The sequence below is a fragment of the Cicer arietinum genome, chromosome 7 (assembly GCF_000331145.2).
Source record: "Cicer arietinum cultivar CDC Frontier isolate Library 1 chromosome 7, Cicar.CDCFrontier_v2.0, whole genome shotgun sequence".
Taxonomy (NCBI): Eukaryota; Viridiplantae; Streptophyta; class Magnoliopsida; order Fabales; family Fabaceae; genus Cicer; species Cicer arietinum.
The window spans coordinates 59205923-59232116 of NC_021166.2; the positions used below are offsets into that span (position 1 = coordinate 59205923).

The 26194-nt window shown below is 30.1% G+C and overlaps 3 protein-coding genes across 3 annotated transcripts; 1 reads left to right on the forward strand and 2 right to left on the reverse strand.

The window, feature by feature from the left end:
- Positions 1-12718: 12718 nt before the first annotated feature.
- Positions 12719-17875, reverse strand: LOC101513223 (nardilysin-like). Its single transcript, XM_027336590.2, has 9 exons — positions 17720-17875; positions 16876-17258; positions 15824-15973; positions 15546-15710; positions 14429-14623; positions 14197-14303; positions 13644-13797; positions 13158-13272; positions 12719-13025 (listed from the first exon to the last, which is right to left on the reverse strand). Exons 1-8 carry the CDS (start codon positions 17757-17759, stop codon positions 13168-13170), a joined length of 1299 nt encoding a protein of 432 aa, XP_027192391.2. The 5' UTR covers positions 17760-17875; the 3' UTR covers positions 12719-13025; positions 13158-13167.
- Positions 17876-18285: 410 nt separating this feature from the next.
- LOC113787645 (nardilysin-like) lies at positions 18286-22730 on the reverse strand. Its single transcript, XM_073363678.1, has 9 exons — positions 22575-22730; positions 21379-21573; positions 21070-21169; positions 19930-19968; positions 19747-19842; positions 19512-19631; positions 19303-19416; positions 18695-18843; positions 18286-18450 (listed from the first exon to the last, which is right to left on the reverse strand). The coding sequence occupies exons 1-9, from the start codon at positions 22728-22730 to the stop codon at positions 18286-18288; spliced, it is 1134 nt and encodes a 377-aa protein (XP_073219779.1).
- A 514-nt stretch (positions 22731-23244) lies between these two features.
- On the forward strand, positions 23245-25830 carry LOC140918872 (protein FAR-RED IMPAIRED RESPONSE 1-like). The gene is made up of 5 exons (XM_073363679.1): positions 23245-23320; positions 24044-24114; positions 24200-24289; positions 24392-25368; positions 25458-25830. The coding sequence occupies exons 1-5, from the start codon at positions 23245-23247 to the stop codon at positions 25828-25830; spliced, it is 1587 nt and encodes a 528-aa protein (XP_073219780.1).
- The last annotated feature ends 364 nt before the right edge of the window (positions 25831-26194 follow it).

Genomic DNA, 26194 nt, shown 5'->3' on the forward strand with positions numbered 1-26194 from the left:
GCTGTTTATGATAGATTAATCGATTAATTGTAATAGGTTAATCGATTAGTAAATTTTAGAATGAGAAATTTGATTAATTAATTGACTTAAGTTAATCAATTAGTTAGGTTAGAAAGCCTTAAAATTAACCTAATAAATCAATTTTGGAAATAATGGTATTAATTAAAATGTTAGTAAAATTAATTTTAATCGATTAAAAAACTTAATTAATCAAATAATGAGGTAAAGTTAGAAATAAAAGTAGTAACTAGTAGGTAAATATAACTGTAAGGTTAAATAATGATATAGATAATGGTTAATAATTATGAGTAAGCATCGTTTAGATACTTAATTAAGTATCTAACTTATTACTAGTTAATAATAAATTGGATAAAATAACTAATGTTATTATAAATGTTTAGTGAACTTAGTATTTCGTGAGTAAAAGAATTATTAAGTGGAATTATATTATTATATTAAAAAGTTTATAATTAATTAAATAAATCAATAATATTTGATAATTGCTTTCGTAATTATTTATTTTAGGAAGACAATATTAATTATACAAGTAAAAGATGATGAATATTGTCATGAAATTAGCTAAAATGAGAGAATATTTTATTATGCTCTCTTAAGGTACATTTTTATAAGGTCGTTTTATATATAGAATATAACTCATGTAACTTACAAATATTTCAAGAGTCTCCTATTAGATACATAAGCATAATGGAGTGAATGTTTTTTACTTACAAATATTTCAAGAGTCTCCTATTAGATACATAAGCATAATGGAGTGAATGTTTTTTACTTACAAATATTTCAAGAGTCTCCTATTAGATACATAAGCATAATGGAGTGAATGTTTTTTAATTATGGGAGTTATAGAATGTAGGAAGATAGACATCTTTCATGTTCTAATGAAGGTAAAATAGTACATATTCTTTCTATCAGAATTAATTCATTAATAACTTTGTCGGGCTATTAAAAAACCTTACCGAAAAAATTCAATGGAACAAAACTCTGATTAAGAGAAAAAAGTGCATGTTATATTTATTTTTATTTTCCTCGATCACAAAACATTCCGACTTATCTCATATAATGCTAAAATTTCTGCATCATTTGATGAAATTGTTATTATAATTTGTTTCACAGATCCTCTTGAAATGGTAGTACTTCTTCATACAAACAAATAACTTGTTAGTGATCTACCATTATGAGGCTTCGAAAATTAACTTGCATCTCTAATATAACAAAGTAAATATTCGATAATAAATTCACAAAAAATAATATAGTAAACATGTATAATTTTAACTAATAAGATACATTAGTGTCATCAATTGAACTAGGTTACTTCAAAATCAATTAGTTATTCATTCTTTTTAGATATCTAATACGTTAACTGTTCATATCTATTGACCTTAGAACCATTGGAACACACAACAAATGTGATTTGTTCATATAGAACGATATTAGCACTTTTTTTTTACATAAGATTCATAGTTTACAAAAATATTATTATTCAAATACTTAATTTGCAATCTCAATACAAATATTTTCGCTTCTTACGTACTTCATCTCAAACTTTTTCTTAAATCGAACATATTTCATAACCTCTTTAGGAGTTCTAATAATATTTATATTATCAACGTAAACATCAATTATAACAAATGATGTCTCACAAAAATTAAAAAATCTCTTCAAGAGTTTCAATTGTACGTCTCACAAAAATTAATTATTTTTAGAGTTTCGTATAATCATCATTATCAAGTGAGTTATACAAATATGTTGTAACCATTGGCAAAGCTTCTTGGAGACACACGGGCCATGGCCACTCCAAAGTCCCCATGAATTTTTGAAAAATACTTATCTTTTTTTATAAGATCAAGACACTTTAGTTATAATTTGATCAATAAAAGTTCATGTATTTAGTTCATACAATTACATCAACTTTTGTTGACCAAATTATGATCCCATATATCTTATAAAAAAGGATTAGAGGAAGTAAATTTATAAGAAAATTACAAAAACAACTCAAACATAATTATAAAATAAACTAAAATTTTCAATCTAATTTTCAACTGTATAGGTTGTGAATTTCATCTAGAGATATACAAATTAAACCAAATGATATGATAATTCAAAATAAAATACCCAAAACTAATTAAATTGGTTTTATATTTTTTATGGGTTTAAGTTTAAATTGAACCAAACCAATAAATCTCACCTTTATTGACTTTAGTATAGTTTCATGTAATTTAAAATAGATTGTCCAATACTCAAACCAAATCATTATCTTTTATGCACACTATCTCAATATTATTATATTAAAAACTGTGTTGTATTTAAATGTATTTTAATAATTATGTATTATTTTTGTCTATCTCTTATAAGTATTAGAGATTTAACTGATAATGATGAAAATAATAATAAAAATAAATAGTTAGATTTTTAGAAAATGATGGATTGTGTTTGATTTCTATTTGACTCGGATTCTTTTCCAGAAATTTTTACTATTTGCTAAAATAAAAAAATAAAAATAAAAAACAAACGTATTTAATTGAATTGAATTCATGGTAATAAAAATCATTATAATGGTCATCATTTGAATGAAAAGAAACTGAAAAGAAATGAATCAATGATAATAAAAATCAGTATAATGGTGGTCAATTGAATAAAAAATAAACCGATGAATCAATGCTAATAAGAATCTGTATAATTGTGGCCAATTAAATGAAAAAAAAACCGAAAAGAAACAGATTAATGGTAATCAATTGACAATTGTTCTCTTGTCTTTTGTAATCTACACCCAAAAAGTCTATAAATAGTCTACCACAAGATGACAATTGGAGAATACAAAAAATAAAATAGAAGAGAGTATAATAGGCAAAAGAGGAGAAAAATTGAGGAGATGATTGAAAATACGAGCTCATAAGAAACTAGCGTGGTAAATATTTTCTCCCAGTCAATTTTTATTGACATTATTGTTGTTATAGAGGTTTTTTGAATGATGGATATATGACATTAAAAAGTATTTTTTTGTTTGGCGCTTAAATTTTGGAATGAACTAATAAAAATCAAGTCAGTTGGAATACGATCGTTTTTATTTTAATTCGATTGTGACATCTCCTCTTTATTTTGTTTTCTTTCTTGCATGTTAGATTTTAAACTCTTTTTGTTATTACCGCCATTGGTCCACGCCACATATGCGCCGCCGGCTCGCGAATCTTCTCTTGAATTTTTATCCTTTACAGTTTGTAAAAGTCAAAAAGTAATAAAAGTATTTTCTTAAAATAAAACGATACACAAATCAATATACAACAATTCATTTCTATTATTATTATTATTATTATTATTATTATTATTATTATTATTATTATTATTATTATTATTATTACTACTATTATCACCATTATGTTGTTAACTTATTATTATTATATATATATATATATATATATATATAAAGTAAAATTAATAATAAAATCGATAACACATAAATATTTTCTACCTAAGAACTATGTGAGTTTTAATTTTCCTATTGCACCTTGGATAGATACGTAGGGAACAAGGTATTTCCCTTGTCAAACCAAATTAATAAAAAACATTTTCCCTTCTTTTATTAATGTAAATAATTTCTTTTTTTTATTATTCTTTTTAGGGTAAAAATAAATAAATAAATAAATAGTCCATATATAATTAATTATGGGGTAATACTAATTGACTCTCGAATATGAATTTTTGGGTTCAAAAATTATTATTTTAGGTTTTATCCAATTTTTCCTTTAATAAAAATAAAATTTGTGGTGACTCCTTTTCCCGGAGAAACCGGACACGACAGTTGGCGACTCCGCTCAGAACTTTTGAGAGTCAAGCCCAATTTAATTAGTTGTATATAATTATTTATTATTTTATTTATATTACTCCTATTGTTTTATTTGTTTTCTTATATTGTGAATTGTGAATATAATTATATGTGTCTTGTTAATTTATTTGCATTGTAACGATTTTTTATTTTATTTTATTTATTTTTCTATACACTATCCTAACACGACTCACACACTTATGAGTGAGCTCTATATCCGGGCTGAGTGCAAACCTAACATAAGTTAGAGACTGTGTAATGATAATATTCTGAATGCACATCCTGTTTGGTTGTCATGAAAGTCTCACCTAGAGTTGACATTTTCTATAATATTTTCATTTTAATAGTTTACCTATTAATTGATTTAATATTTTAGAATTGAGTTATGTGCTCTAGGAGCTCATTTAGAACTATAGAGCCACCCATAGTAAATGTTCACAATAAAAAAACCATCAAATAAGAAAAGAACCACATAGGACACATGCATATATGAAAAAAAAACCTACCATATTTATATCTCATTTTTAACATAATGCACTGCATAATCATATATGTTTCATCTTTTATTTCATTTTACAACATGTTTTTCTTTTTCTCTTCATTTTTTTTAGAAAAAAGTAATTGCATATTAAGAGGTAGTAAAATGTTTCAATTAAATGCATAATCATTGCATTCACTTTCTTACATTCTCATAACATTTTCTTTAAAGAAAATAAAAAATAAAAAAATGGCAAAAAAAAAAAAAACGCAAAAAAAAAAAGAAAAAAAAAAGTATCATGACACCTTTACCGAACATGTTCTTAGGCTAAAATCATGGATGAATTGAAACATACAAAGATCTGAATCAATTGAAAGACCTTTTGGCTATATCATGAATGAACATCAATAACTCTAACAAGATTTTTTGAATCATGGATGAATACGTAGAACTCATGTTTACCATTGATTTCATAAGTCTAACAATTTTCACCTTTAGTCTAGGTCTACCTCAAGTAACTTGTCCACAAGATCTGAACATGAACCTAATGAGATTCGTGTTCATTCTCCACCCCCTACTTCTAAGTCATAGACATACTTTTTTTCCTTTTCGCCACAGGTGAACCTCTAGAAGTTGGGTCATCTATGTTGAACTTTCATCATTATCGCTTACTACTTTAATGTCATAAAAAAAATTCACCAATCTAATGAAAAATATCAAATCTTGTATGTTGAAGACATTGATGATATTACATATATTTAATGAGTTTATCCAAAGGGCAAAGTCGACAGTGAAGATACTATCAAGTTCTCTGTTGAATTTTAATTCTGAAGCACCAATAGTATTGTTAAGTATAAAGTCTTACGATACTTTATTATATTGACACATTTTTGTTTTCTTAATATTATGAATATCACTAAATGCATTTTGTTGTCTCTTCCTTTCTACCCCTCATATATTTAACCATTTATTATCCAACATTATATGCTTTTCTCTTATTCTAACCATGTACCATACATATTTGTAAGTAGTTCATTCATAAATAAGTTTGCTAAGATTTAATTACATAATTTCAGTCATGCTATTAATTCCACTGAAGGGGATGAGAACGATAAAAATAAAATCCCTTATTTGGATGGACCTCAATATGTTGGGACATACACTTAACGTCATGTTAATCCCCTAGAAATGTCGTTTTATCTTTATCATTATCTAATAGTACTTTGAATATACCAATCACATGGAGGAATTTGAAGTTTGTACAATGACTATTTTAGCCGCCTACAAATCAAAAGTGAAATGTTGAAAGCGTATGAGGATTTGACCTAATCACCAACCAATTGAATCAAGAATGTAAAATTTGGGATAAGAAGATGATCATTTATATGTACATATTAGACAAATGTCTAAAAATTTGAAGTCATTTTCCATCATGTCCCTCAACAATATAATCAACTAGTTGATGTTCTAGTTGTTTTATCTTCAATGTTATAAGTAAGTCATAATGAAGAATAATCACTCACAAGAATGAAAGTCGCGACCATCCCGCTTACTATCAAATGTAAAAGAAAAGCTACATAGAAAATTCTTGTACCAAATATTATCTGGTAACAGTGGAACACCCTCCCTGGGAATCAGACTATAATTGGGGCACCCCTTTTATTCTTATTATATAGAATAAAGGCAGTGCGACTCATTTAAACAAAAATCCCCTTATCAAGAGTAATGATTTGTGTTGACCAACTGAATTTAATTCAAGAAAAATATTGATTGGCTCATGTCAAGCATAATAATTTCAAAAGATCTTAAAAGAAGAACATATGAACTTCAGAGCTTCAAAATAAAGAATTAGCACTCAAGAAGATTTCACATATCTAAAAGGACTAACAAGATAAGTGAACTCCCAACTATATGAGCCCCCAATACCATAAAGAAATACATTCAAGTGTGGCTCTGATCCACATCAATATGGATCAAGAAGACTTATCACTACTTGCACATATTGATGCTTCAAAAAGTATTACATCTAAATGAAGATCCGTTAGGTTGAAAATCCAAAAGATCTTAAAAGAAGAACATATAAACTTCAGAGCTTCAAAAGAAAGAATTAGCACTCAAGAAGATTTCACATTTCTAACAGGACAAGCAAGATAAGTGAACTCCCAACTATATGAGCTCCCAATACCATAAAAAAATACATTCAAGTGTGGCTCTGATCCACACCAATATGGATCAAGAAGACTTATCACTACTTGCACACATTGATGCTTCAAAAAGTATTACATCTAAATGAAGACCCGCTAGGTTTAAAATCCAAAAGGACGACCTAGGCCAAAATTAGAGTGCAAAATCATAATAATAATAAATACCCGCTAGGTTGAAAACCTGAAAGGGCGACCTAGGCAAAAATTAGGGTACAAAAACATAATAATAAATATCCGCTAGGTTGAAAATTTGAAATGACAACCTAGGCAAGAATTAGGGTACAAAAAATGAATAAAAACTCGCTTGGTTGAAAACCCGAAACGGCGACCTTGGCAAAAATGAGGATGCGAAAATTAATGAAGACTTGGTAAGTTGAAATCCCAAAAGGGCGGCCTAGGCAAAAAAACCCGTTAGGTTGAAAACCCAAATGGATAATCTAAACAAAAATTAGGGCCACAAAAAAAAACATAGAAGGAAAGAATATCACTAGTTTGAGAATCTAAAAAAGGATGACCAAAGAATATAGCTTACATACACACATCCAAGTCGAAGCTGAACATATTCTGAAAGGCTGTGAATATAGATTGGAGCAAATCATATTTTCCAAAGTAGGTTAAAAACATGATTGAAATTGTGGCATGAGTTATTAGCACACTTCTTTTATGAGTCATTTACCCATATGAGATCACCTTATCTTCTTTTCTTTCTATGAATTTTTTTTTTGTGCCATAGATTTTCTCATTAAATATCATTGTCTGAACCTTCATTCACCACTTTCTTGTGTTATAAATCTTTTTTGTCCAAATGCATTTTTATGGTAATCATATGTTGGGGCACAAAGTATGTGAATGTCAAGAGACCAAAGCTAGTATGATGTCTTTACATGTAAGGTAGTGCTAAAGATCAAGTCGACGATGGAAGAAAAAATCTTTTCAAAGATCAAAAGGACAATCACCACCATTTATTTGAAGTGATGCATATTTTTCATCCATGAATCTAGGATCGTGTTCGTCAAGAGGTGAAAGAAATAAAAAAAATTAAAAAAAAAGTTGATTAAAAAAAATGAAAATGGAGGAAAATGTTCATTCATTAAATGCATTCATGACATTTCATATTTAGTGGTTAAATTTAAAGTTGAGACACTAACCCACACCCTATTATTTAAGAGACGAGACATTAATCCGCATCCTCTGATTTAAGAGCTGCGATGACTGACCTTCAACCTCTAATTTAAGAGCTAGGTCGCCTCCACAAGAGTTTTGTTGATATCTTTGCTGATGAATTCTGAGTCTCATAGGAAGGTATTACTGAAAATACTAAATGAAGCTCACGTCACTCAAGATATCACTTTTCACAAATATTGGAGGCATCATAAATAACACTACTACTAACAGTCACCTAACCTTCATAGATGACGAATTGCCTGAAGTAACAATGTCGATTTACAAGGAAGGGGGTTTGAATTGTAAATTCACCTTTTAAAAATTTATGTTAAAAACTTAAGAAAATAACTCAAGATTGATCTTGGTTGTGAAAACAGAAAATGAAGAACGTTCTTGATTTTAACTAGAAAACGGAGAACGTTCTTGGTTAGTTAAAATCAGTAATTCAGTTTATGTATTTAACTTGATAATCAATCAATATGAAAGTCAATAGATAAGGAAAGAGATACCACACAACGATATATCCAGGTTCACCCAACCCGGGTTACGTCCAGTCCTCACAACCGTGAGATTTTCCACTAAGTGTTTAAAACAAAGAACCTTCTAGGTTTTACAGCACCTAGTTCAGATCAACCTTGATATGCTACAAAGTTAAAACTTTTCCACCCAGAAAGGAGTTCAATCAAGTCACCTATCAACCTTGATAGGATTTCTTATAATCTACCCAAACTATATTAAACTCTTATAGTTTGAGTTTTACAATAATGATGAGATTGCTTTGTTAGAATCTGAGAAGGCTCAACACTTGTTTGAGTTTTGATTCTTTGATAGAAAAATACACGAGAATGATTCTAGGAATCGAATGGGAAAAATCAGAATTGATTTAATGTATGTGCGTGAGAGAAATTCAAATATGATTGAAATGAGTAATGAATTTTCTTAGTACTTGAAGCTCTGATTTTTCCTTGAGCATTGGCCTTCCTTTTATAGGCTTTTAGGACATTTAATAATGATCAAAAGATTTGTTGGTAGTGCTCTGTCAGATTTGATTTGACAAAAACCAATATATTTGAATAAAAATATTCCAGTCTTTGAACATAATTTGAACTTTGTTGACTGAGCTGATTTCTTTGTTCTTGATCAGATTTATCTTGTGTTTAATGATCCTTGAAGCTTCATATGTAACTATTGATGTTACAACTTTGATATGGAGCTTTGGTTTTATCCAAAACAGTTTGGTGAATGATTATACACTTCTGCAAAAATAAGGAGATCAATGCTGAAATTCTACAGAAACGGAGATTGATAATCGATCTGGAGATTGGTCTGATCATTCTGGAGAAAGATGTTTGCTGTTGAAGATCAAGTATAACATGCTGGAGAATGTTTATTAGTCTAGAAGTTGATGTTGCAGTGCTGTCCAGATTGATCAAAATGCGGTCAAGAATGTTCAGATCTGTCTGATCTTGCTAATTCGTGATTTTTTCTCTTTCTAATTCGAGTAGTTTCTTTGAATATGATTATCTCAGATTGTTCCTTGCCAAGTGCTAATGATATAGATGTAAAATTCAGAGGCTATAACTTATTTTAACTAGTGGAGATTGATTGATTTTTGAGCTGTGATGATCATTTCAATGTTGTCCAAATTAATTAGAATGATGTCAAGAATGTTCAGATATGTCTGGTCTTGCTAATTCGTGATCTTGTCTCTTTCTGATTCGAGTAGTTTCTTTGAAACTAATCATCTCAGTTTGTTCCTTGCCAATTGCTGATGATATAGATGTAAAATCCAGAGGCTAAGACTTCTTTTAACTGGTGGAGATTGATTGGTTTTGGAGCTGTGATGATCATTCTGAAACTGGAGAATATTCTCCGTTTTTTAAATTTTGTTAAGAATGTTCTCAATTCTTGTATGTTCAGTTTCTTGCCTTTTTATGTTGATTTCTTTGTTTTGTTTAAATCATATCTTTGAATTAATACACTCAAAAGCACAAGTTAAATTAACATGACACTTAGAATCATAATTAACATTCTTAATTAACTTTTTGTTTGTTTTCATCAAAATATTAAATTGAGATTTTGTCTCAACCCCGCCAAAAAAAGAGGCCATGACAAAGTGTTGCACATATCAGTAATGTGCCTTGATCATATGATATCAAAAGTCCTTGTTAAAGCTTTCGACGGGAGTCACAGATAAGTGATGGGATAAATTGAACTCTTAATTCAAATAGGCCCGATCACTTTTGAAATCACATTTTATTTGGTGGATATCGTACCTGCCTATTGCTGCTTATTGAGGAGACCATGGATCTATTCTGCCGGTGTAGTGTCATCAACCCTACATCAAAAGCTAAAGTATATGGTATATGACCAACTAATAATCATGTTAGAAGAGGAAGACTCGTTAGTGAATAAGTTTTCCACCACACGGTACATTGAGATGATAGACTAAGCTCTAGAGACCACCTTCCAAACACTAGAAATCGTGGATACCGCTTACGTCGAGACGACAAAAATAGAACCAGTTCTATCAAACACAACTATTATGGTGGGTATATTCATGTTAAGCATAGGGCACCATCCATGGCACGATTTGGGGAAGAATGAAGAACGACTCAAAGGACTGATAAAACTTCATGAGAATAGAGATAAATGGGGTTTAGATTACGAACCAACCAAAGTTAATAAGCAAAGATTGGCCACACAAAAAAAGTAAGCTCAGATTTAAAATCGATACTCTAGAACCGAAATGATTCCCACTTGTGACATTCAACATAGTTTCCAAAGTGCATGAAAGAAAAACAAGACTCATATTGCAATAGCAGGAGATGATCTTTCGACCGGTGATGCTAATTGGGTTCGTCCATATGATGCAAAACCAGAAATCAAGAATAGTGATATTTTAGCCACAAGTTCACATTGATTTCATAATTATTTTCTAGTTATTTAGATTTTTTAAAATTACAATTAGCATATCTAATCAAAAGTGATACTAAACAAATATTTTTATTGAATTCGATAATCGTCACAAGTTGATCAACCCTGTAAAATGGAGATGTTGATTTAAATAGACAACATTGAGAAAATAAGTGACACAACATTTTACAATATCATTAAAAGAAATAAAGTTACATTTCACATTCCATAGTTTTAAAACCATATACATATACTTTAGCCATTTTAAAGTATTAATTAATTGAAAGACATACGTTGATCTGAAACAAACAAATCACTATATTTATGATGAATTTAGTGTTTGTTTCGGTCTTTGAATGCTCTTTAATTGAAATGAGGCATTCTTGGAGCTGGAAAAAAAAAACTAAACAATAATAAGAGGTTAAATTTACAAGGAACATGTGAAAATGTTTAAACAAAAACAGTCCAATTTACACATTTTCTCAAATGGAACCTGCATACTTATTCTCCTCCTAATACAAATTATATTTAGACATTGTTAGTGACATTTTATAGAGGTAGTATAAATATTTTCCCCATAACAGAATTAGATACAAATGAAATAAGAATGAAACAACTGAAAAAATAAAAGAAATGAGGATTTAAATTGTGTTTGTGGTTTTTAAAAGTACATATATTTTCTTACAAGATGGGAGGCGGTGGCACATGGTGGGGAGACGATTATTTGTGTGGCGGGATAAGGGAAAGGGGTTTAGGCATAAAAGAGTTTGGCTAGAAGTAAACAATTAAATTATTTTTTATTTTCTCGTTGTAGTTTAAAAAAAATTTCCAACGGCACCCGTGAATATTATTTTGTGAGTATACGCATCTAGTGAACACCACAATGTGCATGTGCATGACATTCAAATACAAGACTTAATTTGACACAACACTAGAGGAACTAAACATATATTAGGAAGAAACCATTCATGTCAAGATCATCTAACAAGTTAAACTCATAGGTTCAATCATTTATACTTCATTCAGTGCGTGCAATCAAGTGAAAAAATTATATAGTAGAAAACAAGCGACATATTTAAAAATTCTTTTGATAGTAATAACTTAACAAAAATAACATTATATAAGTTAAATTTCAAAAATTAACTATTTACATATTGTAATTAATAATATGAGATGCGTGAGCTAACTGAATGGAGATGAAACATTGTAGGAGATCAATAAAAAGAAATAAGTCTTTGTTATTTAATTGTACATAAATAAAAATATAGCAACTAGAACATGAAATTGTGACTGAATGGATTCTAGTTATTTTTTGGATTGAAGGTAGAGAATGTCTAACGAGAAAAAGATCCGACGGAAACACATTTATTCATTAGCAAAAAGATCCAATGGAAACACTTTTCCCCTAATATATCATCTTTCGCCTATAAAAGATGTTCAAAGAATTATTCTACATTGATTACAAAGCAGGAAAATATGCTGATGATATACTACACGAGGCACACAAAAAAAGTCATTTATTCCACACTATCCTGATTGGTTGGGACTTGTTAATTGCTCGATTATATATACAACTTACTCGTGCACTAACCATTTAGCTCATACAAAATGAAAATCCGAAAGCTCATACAAAATGAAAATCCGAAACCCAAAACATCATGTTTCAATGCTCATTTCAAATTTTAGGTGCACAATATTTGAAGACTATCAAGAAAATGATGTGATTTTACAAACTTTTATTTATTTATTTTATGAAAATATATGTAGAACTTCAGAGTTTTAAAAAAAAAATTATAACAACAAAAAACTATTAAGTTTTTTTTTTAATTGTGATGCAATAGTATAATTTATATTTTTTTAAAACTCGTTTAAATAAACGAGTCAATCTAAAGCTTCTCATTTTACATAAGTGTATTGTGGGGTAGGAAAAGTTACACTAACATAATTACTTATGCAAAAGATAAGTTCTATAAATTGTATTGACTTGTCAGTCCATTATATTACAAGTGATGATAATAGTATTATATAAAGACAAAAAAGTGGTGATAATAATAACAATGCAAATCTCAATGCAGTATTCTTATAAATCTCAATGCAGTATTCTTATAAAATGCAGTGTTAAGTGAATCAATAAAATCCAATATATCATATATGATGTGATACACTAAGTCAACATCCAGTAACAATTGTGGTATATCAGATGTTTTGATGAAAATTGAAATTCTTTTTAAAATTTTTCATGTGGATAAAGTTTGATTGTGAATTATCGGTATTCATTCCCGATTCGGTACTCCAAAAGTTTAACTGCAATCTCCGACACTTGGGAGATGACTTCTTCACGTATTTTCTATACCATTTAACCAAATCCTTTTTCTTGAGCTTATTAATTTCATAGGCTCTCTGTTGACCAATGTCAAAATTACACCTGCAAATTATTAAATTTTAACAATGTTAAGTCAATCATAAAAAGAAAAAGAAATATATATATATATATATATATATATATATATATATATATATATATATATATATATATATATATATATATCTAAAACACCTTTCTTCAACTATTGAAGTCCACAGTCTATTGCTTTCTTCCACAAGCGAGGAACCTTTCTGCAACAACTTTTTCGATGCATTATTTTTATAGTTGACTCATCATCTAAGTTATCCTGCAAATCACAATACATATCTTATTTATGTTCTAAGGTTAATGCAATAAATATAATAGATATTGTATTACTATTTACGTTTATAATATTAGATATGCCTATAAAATAACCTACTCAATAATTGCAAATATACAAATAATATTTCAAACAAATTGTTAGAATAACAATTTCTCCCTTTTTTTCCATCAAACTTGAAGACAAAAAACGATGCTGATGTCATCTTGCAAGGAAAAAATGTTATGTATTTAAGCAATTACAAATTCTAAGCATTTATAATTTACGTATCATGCAAATTGCGTCAACATTAATACAGTTCATATGGTAGCCATGAAACAAATAACACGAAGGTTGGAAATACGTGGAAAACTTACAAAGAATACTTCCAAGCCATCTATGAAACTATCAATTCTACTTTGCATGTAATTTGGGTTGTATTTAGATGATTTAACTTGGAGACAAAACCCAAAAACATGATTCAGCTTAAGTGTGGAATAACTGACGTCATAGCCAACATGATCTGTTGTCCTGTTTCCATATACATATCAAGAATTTCAGCCAAAAACGCAAACAAAAAGGAAGGCAATAAATAAAAATCTAAAAAGAAACACCATAAACGAAAGAAAAAGCTGCAACTAAATGATTCCATAGAATCTGAAACATTGTTTTTAATGAAACTAAAGTGTGCATAAGATACTAGTATGAGTTTAAGATGAAGCAACCGACAAGTTCAAGTGTAAAACAGATGACTCACTCAGATAATAAATGTACAGCTGACATGTGCACTAGGACTAGGAAGACATGTAAGAATTAACAAATAATCTCGAGATGTTTTATTGCCAATTGCCATGAGAAAACACATGAAAAAAGCTTCGGTAACAAATATAATATGTTAAAAAGAAGACACATCTAAGATCATATCGTCACCTCAATTGATTAAAGAATGGCTCTTCAACAATAGTACCAAAAAGTTCAAACAAAGCCATCAGCTTGGTTGATACCAATCCAATGTCTTGTTCAATTTGAAAATAACACTGCATAAACAAATGTTCCAAAAAAATTGTTAGAAATTATTGAAGATAAAATTGTCTGAAGCAACACGTTGATTTATTGATTGATTAGATAGAAATAAAATAACAACCAATTCAACTAAAGTTACCTCAGCGACAAAGATTGTTTTTGAAGCGTACAAATCCAAAACTAAATTGGCATCGAGAGGGAGGCAAATCACCCGCTCAGCATGCCTTGACTTAACGGGAAGTGGATTTCTTGAAAACCTCTTCTTAATCATCTCACCAATGTCAATTGCTTCTTTTTTTGTCAAATTTCCATGACATAGACCCTCAATGTATACCTGCACAAACTTAAAATTTAAATGAATATAAACCTACAAGTAGATCTATTAACTTATCCATGTCTATCATGTAAATCATGTTTACAAATAAAAAAATATAGAATTTATCTTTTTATGTGTATACAGCAGATTATATAGTTTTGTATTTTTAACCAACAACTTGGGTATTAGTGTTACTCTAGTTCTTTTACAAGACGCACCCTTGTTATACCAAGAATGTCAACCTGATAGAAACTGGATGAGGTAAGAAAGAATGAAAAGGAAATTGTTTTTTTTCATGTTTTTTGAAAAGACAATTTTTGAAAGGACAATTTTCATGTCAACCTTGTTATATCAAATATCATTTACCTTTTGGGAATTGTAACATAATGGGTAACAAGTAATTAACTAGTTAGTTCGGTGTATAAAGTTGAGCTCATATATCTACTCTATGGTTCAGGGTATCCATTTTATATTCTAGCTTTAATTCCATTTCGAAGGAGATGGTGATGGTTAGCGATTGTTTCGCTAGAAAATGAGCAGCTGGTGATGTAGAGCTGTACTACTGCAAAGGACGGCGAGGGAAAAAGAACTGCGTTGTGGTAAAGAAGAATAGTGAACTTTAACAATAAAAAATTTATAATTTTTTAGTCTACCATATATCACAACCCGTCTTTTTAAGATAAATACAATTTATTGTGATTGCTAATTCTAGTCCTACTTAGCATCTAATCTAGGATTTATAGGTTATTTCATGTGACTAATTCTAACATCATCAACCGACTGAAAAACAATAAATGTGGCGTTGTTAATCAATGTCTGTTTATAGGCATGCACTTCCATATGCACCGAAACAGTATGTAAAATTAGAAACTATTTTGAAGAGTTGGAAATCAAATAAAAGTGTAACAAGCAAAATAAATATTAAACATTTTATTTAAACCTGTGAGCGAAGGTCCCTAATAAATTTCTTCATATCGTCAAGCAACAGATCGTCGCTTAGATAAAGTTGTTTTTCATTGCTATGATAACTGTGTTCACACAGAAGGATTTCAAGATCTACATTGTCGTGGTTCATCAAATTTCTCTTCAGGTCTTCTCTCATAAGCTGTTAAGATAAGCATCGGTCAAAATAACAAAGAATTGAAACAGACATGTATTGAAGTGAGGCTAAAGAAAAACATTAAATTAGATAAAAATTAACACAAGCATGCCCCTCACCTCGTATCGATCATCAGTTGGCATGAAAGAATTAACTTCTAACAAAACCTTAGATAAGAGAAGAGGAAGTTTGTCATTGAAACCGGATAGCTTCAGCTCAAGCATACCATCCACAAAGGAAATTGAGATATCAAACTTGGCAATTCGACCCTACACACATAGACAAACTCTTGTATAAACAAAAATATAGGATGTGTGGGACCATTAGCACTCCCATATACTATTTCATTCTCTCCACTACCTACTTTTAATTACAATTTCTAAATTACCCTCAAGTAATTTTTTAGTTTAAATATGATTTTAGTCCACCAAAAAATGTTAATTTTTTTATTTGGTCCATCAAAAATATTGGGTCAGCCTCTGGTCCCTCGTGACTCATGTTTAGAAATGTACCAACATAACTGTCCATAACAATCTTAAAGCCTTTCATTTTCATAATTGTTCACTATTAGTGGGGAACAACACAAAAATCAGGAGTATCAATGGCACCATTTCTAGAAAACTCAATTTAAATTTGCCCTAAATACATTTGCATTTTGAAAAGCTTAAATTAAGTTTTCCAGTACAATCATTTAAATGTGTCCTAGAAATTTTTTTTAATTGTGTTATGGAAATCTTCCATGAAGAATCGCCGGTTATTTAGGTTTTAAACATGTAAAATGAGTGTTTTGAGTAGAACATCGAAGTAGGTGTATAAATAATTGTGGGAGTAGGGTTATAATTTTTGTAAATTTATTAACAAAAACATTTGGTATCAACTATGTTGTGGTCTTTCGAAACCCAACCAACCGATATTATTCTCTATTGTTCAGTTTTAATGGTTTATTTATAATTTATTTCATAAATATTAAAGTATTATTTTAATTTTGAAATATTTTACTAATAATTAAATCACAAGTTTTATTTTCATGTATTATGTAAAACTATAAGTAGACACATTTTTTTTTGTTTATTTCGGGGAGAATCTTCTATCTTCATTTATTGTCCTATGTCGTTTCTAATAAATATTTATTGTCCTATATCGTTTCTAATAAATAAAATAGATAATTCACCTGGTAGATAACTCCACACAATTGATCCTTAAGGAGATGAATGAATAATTCAGATAATGCACAATTCTCTACGCTATCACAAGCTTCCTTGAAGTTTATTCGAAAATATGTACTAGAAAATGGAACCTTGTACGTAGTGTCCCGTTTGTACCATATTTTCATAGTAGCATCATCTGTTATACAGCTTGGAGAAGTCGAATGTTGACAATCATCATCATATATGTCTTCCAAATGTACAGAAGAGATGGTAGGAATAAACTCATTCTTTGAAGGAAGATACAACGAGTAATCGATACTGGGAGAGTTTCTCCACAGCTTCATTAAACTTCTATCAATATCTTCGACGGAATAATATATTCCAAACCACGATTCAAATTTGGGAGCTGAAAAGTAGAGCAGCAAAATTCGATCATCTTTAAGAAAAAATAACTTACAACACTAATTTTTAAAACAACATTTCACCAGGTAGAGTAAGCTATATATCACACAAGGTCATATTTCCTCTTATTTTATCGTAAATCCAAATATATGTGTATAAGTATAGTGCAACAAGAAATACGTCAATCATCTCTTTGAAACAATAACTTGCAACACTAATTTTTAAAACAACATTTCATGAGACCTATTAATTTATAGTAAATTCAAATATATGTGTATACATTATATATATTTTTGTTTATATTTAAATCCCTGTAAATGATTAGACCTACCCCTCTAATTATTAGGCTATCCTTCATCCACTCAACTTAAGGATGATAGAGGTGTGAGCAGCAAAAGCAAACAGAGGTCAAATGATAAAAGAAAACAAACAATGCAATTGTCAATTATAGAGAAAAGATCGCACCTCTCATTTGGAAGACATTGGATACCATGTCTACTCTCATGTTTTCAGGAACAAAGAAACGAAGAAGTTGTCTTATTAGCTGCTTATTCCATCTCTTGTACGCATAGTCGGCATAGATGACATGTTCCCGCGAATATAAGAGCAAATTTTCTTTAAAAAAAGATTAGATTAAGCCAACACTAATATTTCCAAAAATCAAAACAGTAATGTTTAAGAAAATACAAAAAATAATAAGACAGAAAAAATTCAAGAAAAAGATACACAAAAATGGATACGGTCTTACAGAGTAACATGCGCCCTTCAACTAATATACCCTTAATATCAAAGTTTTGGAAAAGATTCTTTCATACGGGAAGAAACCTTTATTTATAGGTTACATGTATTCTTAAAGGGGAAATGATAAAAAAAAATAAAAAATTAACCTATTAAAACATAGAAAAACAAAACAAACATAACAATTAACTAACTCAATAATTAACTACTAAATGCTCAATAACTCTTAACAAGTTTTACTAATCCAAGTACTAACACTATCATATAATTGATTTAAAAACAAAGGAAATATATTAGAAACCTGATAGTTTAGCAGCGTAATCAAGTTGAGACTTCCCATCTCCAAATATGAAATCCATTTTTCCAATACACTTAAGTTCCTCAAATATCCACTTCGGTAGAGAACTTTTGCGCAACAACTTAAGGTACTGGTAGACAAATCCAATAATATCCTTGACCTAAAAGGATAAGATAAAAGTTAAATTATAATGAAGAAAAGAAATAATAAACTACATTTTTTACAAAATAATGTTTAAACTTGAATGTACATGCTGATACGATATCCAATAAAATTAACAATAATGTTTAAACTTGAATGTACATGCTGATACGATATCCAATAAAATTAACAATTGATTAGTGATACTCATTAAAAACACAACATTTATAAAGGCCCTACTCAAGTTAAGAAAATGTGGTTACCTTTTGTAGACCCAAGTGAGTAAGATGTATGGAAATGACAAAGATGTAAGCTATGGATGTACGATATATTCCAGATTCCTCAACAAGAGCAGTTAAAGATGTAGCCCACCCACGAGATTTTAGTAAAGAAAACAAGCTACCTGGACCCTCTGACATGTTAATTAAATCATTATTAATAAACCACACCATAAATTATTCAACTTCTAGCATTAAAATGACCAACACTTTGAATGAAGTTACATACAATAGTAAAGCATCATTGATGAGATTTAAAAAGAGCAAAATATTTACTACAGATTAATGGCATATATAATCAATAACTAGAACGTCCATTACATATTTGGCAAAATTTATGAATCACATTGATGAATCTCGAGAAAGATTCTAGAGTTCAGAGTGAAATAAATGGTTAAATATCTTACCATATTCAAGAATATGGCAGACATATCCGTCTGGTTTATGTAAAAATTGTTTTTGCAGGGATGGCAACGTCCAAGATAATTCAAGAATATCCCTATCATCTGAAGATTCCACTCAGTATAGTTTTCCACACCTCCAAATGGAAGATTTTTTGGGAAGCAAGTGGTTTATCTTTTTTCTTTGTAAACGAGCAATCCGAAATGGCTTCCAAGCTTTTTTTGTTCTTTTCTGTAACCTCCTGGAACCCATTTTTACAGAATCGAATAGTGTTACAACCCAATCCTGCAGCACGTCAAGAGACTCTGCGTAAAAGAATATCAGTATTTAAATAAAACAATATATTTGCAATCAGTTAATGTAATGCAAATTAAAAACAAACTGGGTAAAAAAAATATACCTCCTCCAATAATAACAAATTTCATTTTAGCTCCGTAATAGTATTTTTCGTGAAATTCCAAAACTTTCGTGCGGAGATGAGTATAGTCGTCCATTTCTTCCATCAGACTATTTTTGTTCCCTTTATGTTATGTCCATGACAATAAATACATAAAATAGAAATATCAATAATACATTATATAATCTAAAAAAAACTAATTGACCAACAAATCGGTGAAGAACAGAATACAACATACCAGGAAGAAATTTATTATAAGGATGATTGAGTTTTGATGTATGGCACCGCAAATGTTGAAGACGCCTATCAACAGAATCTTTGTCTAATTCAAATTCTGTTTAAAAAAACAAGTTAAGTTTTCCCCTTCAAAAAAAAAAAAGAAAAATAGAAATCGGTTTCATAATATTAAAATGAAACATACCTTCATCGAGTGCAATTAGTTCCTGCTCTAAGGTTTCCTCTTAGACAAGAGGTGAAATAAAGCATTGAGAAAATCTAATACAAAAAACCAATACAAAATGTTAAGCAAAAATCTAACTCGTCAAGACGGACATGAATACCCAAAGTTCTTTAGAGCATGTTTGTTTTTGTAGTGGTTCCCCATAATTTTGTCAAATTCAGCACAAAGTTAAATCTCAAGTACAGCTATATACATGCTAAAACTGAATCATAACTTAAACTCAACTAGATTCACTGCAAATTGTAACCAACAAAATATATTCTTAATCAAATAGGATACTATTTGACACGAAATCGTGTGTTACTACACTATTCATGACTGCATTAATATTGAGTCAACAAAATTTTCAACTCAACTATGCAATTACTATGATTTTCAGTCAAGAACAAATTTTATTATAATTGAATCACCTACTACAATGTTTTGTGATTGTTAAAGGAGAGATAATAAAGAGAAGAAATCAAGAGAGTGATCTAGAGAGTGTTGCAGACTCTTGATAAAGGAACCTAATCTAATTTTATTGTTTAAACATTCATGACTCATTCGTGAACAATACAATACTTTCAGGATAATTAGCATTGTTGATCAAAATATTAAATATTAGTAATCCTCCCAATTTCTAATAAAAGAGCAATTTCCAACGAACTTATTTCTGATAGCAATAAGTTAACATACTCACCCCAGTAGGGAATTGTCAACTAATAAATTACAATTACAAATGAAATTCACTCAAAGCCACATGCCCAAGTGATAAACACCCACAACCTCTTACCTGATGAAATACCCCGCCAGTGTTATATATATGTATATAAAAAAAATCGCATCCTTTAAAGAAAGGGTAGTTAGATTTATTTAATTTTTTCAAAATAGTAAAATAAGTATTTGTATTTTTAAAATTGTCCCATGTTAAAAGCAGTCAAATTTTGCATATATTTAAAACTACTAAATATATATAAATATTTTTTTATTCCGAAGACTAGAGGGAGTATAGTAAATAAATGCATAGAAGATTTCCAAAACAATCGTATGGGAAAATTATTGAAGGCATTTAAGATAATATATAATACTATTACCTAAGAATAGTTTACCTTTTCAATGCACCCTTCAAAAACTTTGGATCCACCTCGAAATAGTAGCAGGTATATTCAACATCGGTGACTTCATTTGAAGAACCACCATGCTCATCAATATACCTATCAAACTGATAAAACAAATAAACTAATAAAACATCAGTAACTTCATATATGCTGATGAAACAAAATGAAAATTCATAACATATTGATCCATTACGAGCATGTGCTATAAACAAACCTCAATTAATTCATAACATATTTATCAAATTAATCCATTACTATAAACGAATTTAATCAAATTAATCTCAATTAATTATTTGAGTTTCTTAAAACAAACCTCATTTGTTCCAGGGAATTTTTTACTCCCCATGACGAGCATGTGCTCTGCAAAACCAATTACGGTGTTATAAATTTCTTTTAAAAATAATTCCTTCAATGTGATAAAAATCTGCCTACCTAACATGTGTGCCACCCCTTGCACCTCGGTAGGGGCATGAATGTTTCCTGCGCCTACACACATAGCTGCGGCAGACTGTAAACAACAAAACACATGAATATATACACAGCCAATGATTAAAACATATAAAAAAACCAAAATTAGTCATAATTGTTCTTCAATATCTACTCATATCATAACACTATCACATACTAGTAGAATCATACCATACATCCGCTAACACCATTTTAAAGAATATATTGATTGATATGTAGCTCTCATGTAGAACCAATGATGTATTCTTATAGGGATAAATTAAATGCTATTAGCACTATATAAGTTCTTCATTAGACATCTCTAATTTTCATACACTCATTTATCACATCATTTTCTCTATATCTTTTTTTTGCTATTTTATTACCAATATACCACGTCACTTTCTTTCTATTTCTATTTCTATTTCTTTCAAAGTGTAAGATGGGAGTTTAGTTGGACGTCAAACTTTTTCCTTTCATTTATAACTAAGGTTTAAAAATTTTAAAGTCTTTTGATTAAAAAATAGTTGGATAGAAGTATTAACAAATACCTACACAATTTTGGACGGAATTATATTTAGTATATTGGTATGCAAACAGATTTTAGGATTTAGAGGATAGCCTCGTACTAGTTAATTTATTTATTACTGTATATGATTGGATAGTTGTTTTTAAGTGTGTACAGCTATTTATTATGTGTTCATTTTTTAAAGGAAAATCACATACGATATGTAGTACTAGCAGCAATAATAATAATAAATATTATTATTATTATTTAAAACAAAAACAAAAAAGCAAGTTAACCAGAGTAGCAAAGCGAGGAACATATATTGTAAATAAAAACGCGTCTATATAACTTTGATTTAGTGTGTGCGCTTTTGTTGCAATTGATTTTTGATAGAGTAAAAGAAAATTGCAATTCTAAAAACGGAGATAAAGAGATTTAAAACAAAAATACCTAGCAACCATAACATAAAAACAACTTCACATCAAAAATAAAAATAAACTTAAATAAATCAAGAAATCAAAGTTTAAACAGTAATAATAAAGTGATGAAGATACCAGTATAGTGCTTCCCTCTCCTTCGATTTCTTTAATAGAAATTCGAGGATCGTGCACGAGGAGTGCTTCAAGGCCGTTGTGGAGGTTCACGATTCGGTAATCCCGAACGTCATAGCGAGACTTGCGAATCTTGGAAAATGTCGCAAGATCTTTCATGGTGGAAGCTTCTATTGAAAAACACAGAACAAACGAAACAAAAATGAGAGCGTGAAAATGGAGATGAAATGAAAAATGAAGTGGTTAAAGAGAGAGAACCTTCCTCTGTTGAGAGTGTTAGAGAGTGAGGGAGAGCAAGAACCTTCCTCTAGCTTTGAGTGAGAGTGCTGGAGAGTGAGGGAGAGTGAGAGTGCTGGAGAGTGAGGGAGAGCGAGAGAGAGGGCAAGAAAGAGCGAGTGTTGGGAGTGATTGCGAAAGAGTGAGAGGAATCGGAGAAACGGTTGGGGGTAGGACAAAAGGTGTTGTGCTTGGTACTCTTATTCCTCACTCATTCTTGCTCATTTCATTTGCTTGGAATGTATCTTCCAAATCAAAAATTTAAATTAAATAATAATAATAAAATCAAATATTAATTCTTTCAAGTTATTAGTTATTCAAGTGAAATTTATTTATTTTAATCGTGTATCATGACATAAATGGTTGCAGAGCATGTCCATTGGAATTGCAGGTGTATATGGAAGATGTCATCATGCATATGCATGTATGCATGGATGAATGGAGAGATGATACATGGATGAATGGGAGAGACGGTACCTCTGCCGTACGTATTACGTGTTAAGCCACAATATGCTACCCTAGCGCATGTACTACGTGTCTTTTTCCTCCGCCAAAAATAATTTCAAAACTATATAGATTTTTTACGGGAATCATATAAGAGAAATGTACTGCGCACCCCCCCACTTTTACCTGCCACCCCCCCATAATTTTTTATTGACCAATTTACCCTTTTTATTTTATATAAAATTTATCAGTAAATATATTACACTATTTTCTCACCCCCACATTCGAAAGTTTTTAAAAAAATTTCTATTAATCGAAAGTTTCAAACTTTCGAAACAATCAGAGGTTAGATTTCATCAACACATTCGAACCTTTTGTGAAAAATACAAATTTTCGAAATGCAATTTTCACAAAAATCACAAAACATTCGAAACTTTGCTTAAGTATGAAAGCTTCGAAACGTGCATTTGCTGAAACTTTCGGAACTTTGCTTAAGTATGAAAGCTCCGAGGCATGATTTGGATTACACATTCGAAGATTTGGTTAATGCTGAAACCTTCGAAACCCAAAACACATTTCGAAAGTTTGCTTGAAGCTGAAAGTTCCGAAAGTTTTTTTCCAGCAACTTCGAAAGTTTAGATCAATGTCAAAGTTTCGAAATTTTGATTTTTTTTTTTTAAATTTATCATTATTTATATATATTATTTTTTATATTTATTATTATTTATATTTATTACTATTTTTGAAAACAGGTATGAGTAGAGTTGAGGTTCCTGCCTCAAGAAATATAATAGATTCTACGGACAAATTCATTACCGATCAGGTATTAATATTACTGATAATCTATCACGGATAAATTTTTTATTATAACTATATATTTGAAGTTTTATTTGAAACATATTTTGTAGGTATTTCCTTCACGAGAATCTGTGTTTGAATGGGCAAAAACCATTGGAAGAGAAAATGGAATTTTAATTGTCATCATTCGTTCAGATAAAGCAACCGGAAAGAGGGGAAGAAAAGACAAATTGATTTTGGGATGCGAAAGAGGTGGAAGATATAAATCAAAATCAAAATCAACAGTGACTTGTTCTCATAAGGAAAATTGTCCGTTTACTCTTAGATGTATACCCTTAAGTGTCGGTGAAGGATGGAAAATTAGTGTTCGTTGTGGAACACATAATCATGATCTACTTGATACTGTAACTGGTCATTCTTATTTGGGGCGTTTAAATGAAGAAGAGAGGAAATTTGTCAATGACATGACAAAGTATAAGCTTGCCCCCAGATTCATCCTAAATGCTTTGAAAGAGAGAAATAAAGCTAATCTGACAATTCCAAGTCAAATATATAAAGCAAGGAGTACTTATCGATCATCGTTGAGAGGTCCGTATACAGAAATGCAGCATCTGTTGAAGTTAATACAACAAGAAAATTATGTGTATTGGACAAGAAGACGGGAGAATTCTGATGTTTTGAGAGATATATTTTGGACACATACTGATTGTATAAAGTTGTTAAACACGTTTCATTTTGTTTTGATATGTGATAGCACATACAAAACAAACAGATATCGGTTACCATTACTTGAAATTGTCGGTGTCACATCTACTAGTTTGACATTTTCTGTTGGGTTTGCTTATTTGGAACAAGAGCGACAAGATAACTTCATCTGGGCATTTGAAAAGGTACGACAGTTGTTCAAATCTGAGACTTTAATTTCTAAAGTTATTGTGACTGATAGAGATCTTGCCATGATGAATGCGATTAGTGTTGTGTTTCCTACTTCAATACATTTGCTATGTCGTTTTCATATTGAAAAAAATGTTGGGGCAAGATGCAAACAATATGTGAAAAAAGATAGGCAAGAAGAAGTAATGGATTTATGGAAAAAAATTGTATATTCAAGTAGTGTAGAGGAGTATGATCATCACCTGCAACATTTTGAGCTAGTGTGTGCCGATATTATTCTTTTTGTTGATTATGTGAAAGATTCGTGGTTAACACCTTACAAAGAAAGGTTTGTCAATGTTTGGACCAATAGAGTGATGCATTTGGGGAACACAACATCTAACAGGTATTTTTAAATTTGATTTGTTTGTTTTAGAAAATATGATTTACTAGTTTGTGATTTATTTTAATTTGTATTATTTAATTTATTTGTAGAGTTGAGTCTGCCCATTGGAGATTGAAAAACATGCTGCAAACTAGTTTGGGTGATTTGTGTAAAAGTTGGGATGCTGTGAATATGATGTTGAAGAACCAAATATGTATCATTCAATCTTCTTTTCAGAAAACCATCAAGGATGTTGAGCACGGGTATAATTCATCATTCTTTCAAAGTCTGCATCATTGTGTATCAAGGAAATGTTTTAAAAAAATTGACAAACAGTTGCAGAGAGTGAAGATTGTAGGTACTGACAAAACAATATGTGGTTGCTCAATCAGAACAACTCATGGATTACCATGTGCTTGTGAGTTGGCAAAGTTGCAGATATCTGGTAATGTTATCCCTTTAGATAGCATTCATGTTTTTTGAAGAACGTTAAGCCTTGAGAATTTTCTTGAGGATGAAGAATCTTTATCAGATTATGACATCCTCCTCCATATGTGCATGCTCGGTGGAGTCAACATCATCGTCCTGAACCTCCTGTTGTCTTCGACGAAGCTGCCTAATAGGACGATTTGCTTCGTTGCGTCGTCGGTTTGATGCTGTTGGTGGAATTCTCTCTACATCATCACGTCTGTCACCTATGATGTTACGAATAATCTGACCAAAGGCTCCTCTCATTCTAGGCACTGCAATATATCAATATACCAATATTAAAAACAAATGAAAAAAAATAAAAAAAACCCAAAATAATATTTCGAAAGTTTCACTGGGAAACCAAACTTTCGAAACC